This window comes from Fukomys damarensis, unplaced genomic scaffold (genome assembly GCF_012274545.1).
Source record: "Fukomys damarensis isolate Sample0158 unplaced genomic scaffold, DMR_v1.0_HiC HiC_scaffold_16, whole genome shotgun sequence".
Lineage (NCBI taxonomy): Eukaryota > Metazoa > Chordata > Mammalia > Rodentia > Bathyergidae > Fukomys > Fukomys damarensis.
Window position 1 is genome coordinate 98,196,896 of NW_022900928.1, and position 8,205 is coordinate 98,205,100.

The following is an 8,205-nucleotide window of genomic DNA, read 5'->3' on the forward strand; positions in this document are numbered from 1 at the left end:
AAAAAAAAAAAAAAAAAAAAGCAGTGAAAAAGGAAAAAGGACATGTAAGAATGAATTTATTACCTGGAGATACTTCCTCTTTTTGTCTGACAGTATGGTCTTTTGTAAACTTCACCCTCTGATGAGCTCTAATGCATGTCTTACAAAGCCATTCAACACACTCTACACAAAACCCATTAGCTTCTGCATTGTCTTCACAGCTTGTGCATACCTAAATAATTTAAAAAAGAAAATCACGTTAGGTAAACTTTTGATAAAAATGAAAAGCTTGTCACATCATTGGTCAATAGTGTTTGTAAATTTAAACTGACACGATGTGCTAAACTATATGCATATAAATGAAAACAAATATTAGGTACATTTTCTCCTTAGTTCAATATACTAATTATTCCAGGTACTGTGCTAGGTGTTGATGCTATAATAATCAGGAAGAGCAAACAGTTCTTGCCCTTATGACACCTACAGTTTCACAGATGGAGAACACAGGTTCAAATCCGTTTCCCTGACTCAGTAGGTCTTAAGCAGGTTTGTCACCTTTAAAATGTGAATAGCAGAGTCGGAGATTTAGCTCAGTGGCACTGCACCTGCCTCACAAGCGCAAGGTCCTGAGTTCAATCCCTGCTGCCGTAAAAAAGCCCAAAGAACAAACAAATAATAACAGCACAGATTTTTACAAGTATGAAACTACTGAGAAAGGAGATATCTGAGAAGTCGTAAAAGCATACACATGATGGAGAAACTGTTCTCACTGTAGTAGGGTTGGAAGGCAGGGAAAACAACAGGAGAGACTACCCAGGGAAAGCAATTCCTAAAAACATCCTCTTAGCAACCAAGATATGAAAGCTTAGTCAACAAACTACAAGATGAAAAGCCTTCTAGGCAGAATGAAAAGCTGCAAACAAGGAAAAACAATGAAGAGTTAAAGAACTAAAAGGAGGGAGCCAGGTATGGTAGTGCATGCCTGTGATTCCAGCACTCTGAGACGCTGAGGCAGAAGGACTGCTGTGAGTTCAAGAATGGTCTGGGCTACACAGTGAGACCCTCTCTCAAGAAATCAAAGAACTGAAAGGAAGCAAGTATGACTGAAGTGCTAAGATCAAGGAGGAGTCTATCAGGGGGAGGAGCCAGTGGCAAGGCAAGCAGGGGCCACGTTGAGCAGGGTCATAGACAGTGGTGATTTTTGTTTGTAGAAGTCTATTGAAAGCTTTTAAGAAAGAAAGTAGCATGGCCAGATTTGCATTTTAAAATGTTTGTTACAGTGTGGAGAGCAAGACAAACTAGGTTTTCCAGTAGCTTCAGTGAGGGTTGATGGAAGTGCAGATGAGAAGAGAATGAGTTTGGGGAGATAAACAAAGCTTGTTCAGATGATGTACTGGGTATGGGCAGTAAGAGATAAAACTTATATTTCAATCTGCAGCTACTACATAGAGGTGGGCTATTAGTTACTACCCATAAGAAATATTTGCTATCCTCTGGATTGTTTTTTTGTTTTGTTTTTTGTATTATTTTTGAGACAGGATCTCACTTTGTAGCAGCGCAGGCTGGCCTCAAACTTACGGCAATCCTCCTGCCTCAGTCTCCTGAGTGTTGGGATTCCAGACATGCATCAGCACATCTGGCTAATTTCTGCTACCTTATTTGTGGATGGGAAGAAAAAAAAATTCTATTAATTCAGAGATTGCCAAATTCCAGCTACTTGGATAACAAATCTATTCACAAAACCCACCATTTCTCAGATTTAATTATCTTCAACCTTTCTAATATTGTTTGATATTGCTGATGTCTGCTTCCTAGAAATCATGTAGATTGTTCATTAATCTCAGTCCTCACATCCCTGAATGTCCTTTTGAATCCCATCTATTACTGCCCTTCGTCTGATTCTAGAGATTTTTGTTGAATTGGGGAACTGACCTCATTTATTTCCTTAATGCCAACTATCCCCCATATAAGGATGTCACCTAAAATCTAATCTCCATAACAGGCTACAAAAGGAATAAAGAATGTCCATGTATCACTGCTCAGGGGATTTCTCTAGTAATAAAGCAAATTAGAAAATGCAAAGCAGGAAGTGTATGTAAATACTACTGCGTATTTAAGGAAGATGGGATGAAGTAGGATGATTTAAAATTATACAGAACATTAACAATAGAGGAATAAACTATAAAAGCAGTTTTTCTATAAAGTGGGGAGGAAATAAGGCAGATGGGTAGATAAGTCAGGGATAGAAGTTCTATGAATATGCCCAATTTCATAGATTTTATTTTAGGAGTACATGAATGCTTTACATGTAGCTGTACAAATATAAATTTCAAAAATTAAAATTCTAGGCTGAGGATATAGCTCAGTCTTACATTCATCTTAAGAGAACTGATACATATACATGTTCCATCTTAATCATTTTTTACTTCCATCATGCTCCTCTGTATCTGCTTTTCCATCTTCACAAAGTCTACCTTTCCATTTCCTAACATCCCCTTTTTATTTGGCTCTTTAAATTATTTATATTTTGAGTTTCTCATGTAAGAGAAACAGCCTAGCTAGCATATGTTGAGGCCCTGGGTACAGGTTCCCAATACCAACAAACAAAAATTTTAAAATTCCTAAATGTGAAAAAGGTGGGGGTGGGGTGGGGTTTATAATGGTTTAACCACACACAGACACAAAACAATTGTTATAAGGAGTTTTAAAACATCATACTTTTACTGAATACTTCCAGTATATACATGGAGCAACTGCAATCTTTCTTGCTTTCTATTTTCTCAGGAACACTCTACAATTTCCTCTCAGCTCCAGCTGCACTTTTCCATACCCTCTCATTCTGTAAGCCATATTTATGCTTTACAAGCTGGTTTCACTTTAGCTCCTAACAATGAGTGGTGCTAGAAGGAAACTACAATGCCACAGGAAGTGGAAAGCTGATCCCTGTAGCCAGCTTTACGCTTATGATTTCTGTGTGTACATCTTCAGCCAATGCTGCCACATGTCCCCCACAGAGCAGTTCCTTCCTATAGCAAGCTAGCTCTGGTTTGCAATGTTTCCAGTATTTGTATAACCAGCTTTATTACACTCCACTTCCCACCAGCACACCAAGGTGTCAGAGGCCTGGGCCCCAAGCTAAACACTCAGACTCTCATACCAGCCAAGCTGCACATCCTCCTCATATTTGAGGTGAAATTCCACAAAGACTTTCCTTTAAGTGTGCAACATTTAGGCCTCCCACAGTTGGTACCTCTGTAACACTTTTAAGAATTTTCTCCTAAGTCAAATAAATCAAGACACCAAAGGTTAAATATTATATGGCTTCTCTTATTTGAAACACTCAAAATATAAACAACTTAAAGAGCCAAATAAAAGAGAGATGATAGGAAAAAGGGAGGTGGACTTGTGAGGAGATGGGAATGGTGTACGAGAGACATGAGGGCAAGAAGTAAAATGATTGCTATGACAAGTACAAGTATCAATTCCCCAAGATCAATGTAATTATTATGTATCATAAACATGTACTAATAAAAAAGTTTCATCTTTTCAGAAAACAACTTTATATCTAGTTAACAAATTTTAAATTAAAATTGTACCTTATGGCATCAAGACTAACATCATATAGGGCCGGGGATTTAGCTCAGAGGTTCTGATGCCCACCTTGAAAGCACAAGGTCCTGAGTTTGATCCCCAGTACCAAGAAAAAAAAAAAAAAAAAAAAAAAAAAAAAAAAAAAAAAAAAAAAAGAGGCTAACATCATATAACCTACAATAAATAATAGATACTGATTTGTCCTGGAGAATATCATTGGCCATGCAATTAAGAACAAAGATTTCCAGTATAGAAGAGATCCAAATGTAAGTCAAGAAAGTAAAACCCCTAATTCTAAATTTGACTGAGGAGTGGGCCAGATGTAGCTCAGTAGCACCATGCTTGCCTGGCAAGCACAAGTCCTGAGTTTGATCCCTGACAATGTGCACGTGCATGGGTGCGCATGCACGCACACGCGCGCGCACACACACACACACACAAACTCTTGTGGCAGGGGATGATGGCACATGCCTCTAATCCCAACACTCAGGAGGCTGAGGCAGGAGGATCACCAGGAGTTCAAGGTCAGCCTGAACAATGAAGTGAGACACTGTCTCAAAAAAACAAAAACAAACCAAAAAAACTGAGGAAAGAAGCCAACCCAATGGTAATAAGAACATAGTACATATGTGGTGGTCTCCAAAACCAATTTGAAGCCAGGCATAGTGGCATACACCTGTAATCCCAGCACTCGGGGGGCTGAGGCAGGAGGACCACTGTGAGTTCAAGGCCTATCTGGACTACATAGTGAGACTGTCTCAAACCCACCAACCAACCAACCAACCAACCAAAAATCCAAATAAATAAAACCAACTGGGAGGGGGTGTGTGTGTGCCAGGACTGAATCCAGGGCCTTGTGCATGCTGAACATATATACCATACTATACCCCAAACAGTTTCCATTCTTCAAAGCTGATGTCATAACAATGAGAATGTTTATCCTCTGCAGTTAAATCTGTTTTGGCTTTTGATGAAAGTACACATTAGGGAAAGTTATGAGTACCAGTGAAACAACACAAAGAATTTTAATTAGTAATGACAGTGTTAATTTATAAAGTGAACCCTAAATTCCTGTAGTTCAAGAAACAAAAAGCACAGAAATTTGCTTTGTAACTAGTCATGGTGACATATGACTGCAATCCCAGTACTGAGGAGGCTGAGGCAGAAAGATCACCATGAATTCAAGGCCAAACTAGGCTAAACAGTGAGTTCAAGGCTAGACTGAACTACACACATAGCAAGACCTTGTGTCTAAAATAAAACAAACAAAAAAAAAACCATGTATACTTCAAAACTTTCTAATATATATAGCCAATGATCATTTTTCCCTAATCAGATGTAGTTCCTTCTTTTGTCTTGTTTTAAGTGAAAGAAACTGCCTAGATCACAGTGGTGGTGAACCTTTTAGAGCTTTCAATGATAATTGCCCAGAAGCCATAGGTTCACCACCAGTGGGCTACAGGTATCATCAATGAATCAAAACTCACAAGGAGACTAATATACTGCAGTCAGCACATGCTGTAACATAATTCTCAGCCTGGCTAACCCCTGTTAGAGTGCCACAGCTTATCTTTATGGATCTGACATCTCAATTTAAGAGACCAATAAAAATGTTTTAGGGCCAGGGATTTAGCTCAGTAGTGCCACTACCTGCCTAGCAAGCCCAAGATCCTGAGTTCAATCCCCAATACCAAAAAACCAAAATGAAACAAAAACAACTTCTATATGTGAGTTATAGAAGTAGGAAAGAAAAGCAAGATTCCATTGGATCTCTAAATCCAACACTTTAGGTAGGTGGCACATGCCTATAATTCCAACATAAGGGAGGCTGAGGCAAGAGGATAGCCACCAGTTGGGAGGGCAGCCTGGATTACACAGTGAGTTTGAAGCCAGCTGGAACTATACAGTGAGACCCTATCTCAAAAAACAAAACATCAGGCTGGGGATTTAGCTCAGTGGTTCTGTCACCTGCCTTGCAAGCACAAGGACACGAGTTCGACCTCCGGCACCAAAACAAAATATCAACAAAAATAATACCATGTAGAAAAGGAAGGCTTAAAAATATAGAAACCTAGCTGAGGATGTTGGTGCACGCCTGTAATCCCAGCACCTAGGAGGTTGATGCAAGAGGGTCACTGGGAGTTTGAGGCCAGCCAGAATTACATAGTGAGACTTTGTCTCAGAAAAACCAAACCAAAACAAACCAAAACAAATGAGTAGAGACCTTACTGATTACACTATAATGGGTTTCACATTTATTATTAAATAATTTATCATCAAAAAACAAAAATGAGGGCCGGGGATTTAGCTCAGCGGTTTGGTGGCCTGCCTTGCAAGCGCAAGGACCCGAGTTCAATCCCCAGTACCAAAACAAAAAACAAAAAACAAACAAAACAAAAAGCAAACAAAAACACAAAAATGAAAAAGGAGTGAAAATAAAAATCTAAATGACAGTGCACAGCAACAAAGTAAAAGAAATGGAATAATGTCTTCCTTTGGAGGGCAAGGGGAAAGCAGGGCTCCAATGAGAAACTTCTGTCCTGACACTTTTATTTTTGAAGCAGTTCAGCTTCTTTAGGTTGCCTCATTGATAAGCGGGAAGGAAAGGCTCAGGAAGTATATATACACTTACCTGATTGGACTTTTCCACTGTACTGCTGGGAACCTCAGTAGTGTCCTTCACAAAAAAATTATCTATGATGTGTCTCTCGGCACATTCTTGGCTGCAAATTGGGCATCGAATGACTCCAACTGGGAAAGACAAAGTGACATTCTATATTGAGTACTGAACCAAACCACGTCATCTCAACTCTTGAGCCCTTTCTTAGCATCCACTCTTTATAATGCATTCAAAATCCAGAAGCAACTCAGGTATACATTTGATGCTACTTCTACATCACAGTTTGCATAGCCCCTCATACTTCTATTTATTTATTTATTTTTTGGTACCGGGGATTGAACTCAGGTCCTTGCGCTTGCAAGGCAGACCACCAAATCGCTGAGCTAAATCCCTGGCCCAGCACCTCATAATTTTAAATGACATGCCCACTCACCAAATAAACATTCCCCCATGGCTACTCTTTCACTACTCAGGAACTTCTCTTGCAGTGCTTCTTAAACAGGAATATAAAGAACCACACAAATAGTTTAAAAGAACAAGAAACTACTTGTCTGTAAGCCTACAAAATCAGGATTTCTGGAAGCAGAGCACAAACATTGTGGGTATAAAAATCTCCACAGGATATTACAGAACACTATTCTGTGTTTTCCTTTAACAAATAAAAAATGGTGTTTCTTTGAAAACAAAGCAAGAAACAATTCTCTTCCATAGTGCTTGGTAAGAGTCATAATTATAAATAAATTAAAGATTGAATACAACATGAAGACATAGTAGGTTTTTCAGATACATTTTAAAAATGAAACAGGCTGAGCCAGGCGTGGTGGCAAACGCGTGTAATCCTAGCACTTGGGAGGCTGGGGCAGGAAGATTGCCCTGAGTTCGAGACCGGCCTGGGCTACATAGTGAGTTCCAGGTCAGTCTCAACTCAACTACATAGTCAGACCCTGTCTCAAAAAAACAAAAACAAAAACAAAAACAAACAAAAAAACACCCCAAAAGAAAAACAGGCTGGGGATTTAGCTCAGAGGCTTTACTGCCTGCCTTGAAAGAGCAAAAATCCTGCTCCCAACCCTGCCGCCATCGCTCAAGCGCTGGGAGGAAGCCTGGGCCCCGATCCACCGCGGGAAGGAGAACCACGCCAGCTCCCGATCCAACCGCCATCACTCAAACGCCGGATAGCAGCGCGGGTGCCCCTGAACACCCATAAGCCTCCCTGCCCCCCCCGCACTCTCAGACCTCCTGACTGTGCAAGTCTTTGGACCCACTCTGCAAAGACAGAGGTGGTCATCAAGGGTATTTTTCTGAGTTCCCAACTCTGAACATCTTTAAAGAAAGGGCGAGGGAAACCTGCAATAGAAGGTTGCGGAGTTCAACCGTTTGGAAGGATGGGGAACTCAATCTGGGCCTTGCAGCCCGAGGTCAGTCAGCTTCATGGGGTTCAGCCATCAGCTAACTGAGATCAGGGGTCTTGCATCCTCACTCTGTCTGAGCCATTAAATGGCAAATACACTATATTAAAATTTTGTTCACTGCAGACATGTTCTGGACTGCTTCTTGATTTCAATTTAATTCAAATGATTTAAAGGTGATAGACTAGTGACTACCACAGGTAGTCAGTGTCCAAGTGGTGCTTGATCTTAATGTGTTGCTGATTGTATCAGTTGGGGTAAAGCATTGCTGTTGTTTGATGAGCTGTTTTCTCTGATGTTATAAAGATGAGAATGTCTGTGGGTCATTAGAGACACAGAAGCTAGGGTGCAACTGTATCAGGAAGACTTGGGTGATGATCCAGATATTAAACCAAGGACAGTCTGACAACAAAAATTAAAATGAGAAAACACTTAAGCAAGACACAAGGACAGACTTCCAGTTCACCAATGGCAAACAGTAGGGCAAATGAGGATGAAAAGGCCGATAGTGAACCACCAGGACACCCTGAACTCAAAGCACAGGAAGTAACAAAACAGATCAATCAGGCTCTAGAAAAATTCAAAACAGAAATAATTTCCCAGATA

The 8,205-nt window shown here is 40.1% G+C and overlaps 1 protein-coding gene across 1 annotated transcript in view; it reads right to left on the reverse strand.

The window, feature by feature from the left end:
• The window catches only part of Trim24 (tripartite motif containing 24), a 67,020-nt gene that overhangs the window by 50,403 nt on the left and 8,412 nt on the right, over positions 1-8,205 (reverse strand). The window contains exons 2-3 of the mRNA XM_010631723.3: positions 6,203-6,343; positions 64-211 (exon numbers count right to left, since the gene is read on the reverse strand). Coding sequence (XP_010630025.1) covers positions 64-211; positions 6,203-6,343 — 289 coding nt within the window. The remainder of the gene's footprint in view (positions 1-63; positions 212-6,202; positions 6,344-8,205) is intronic.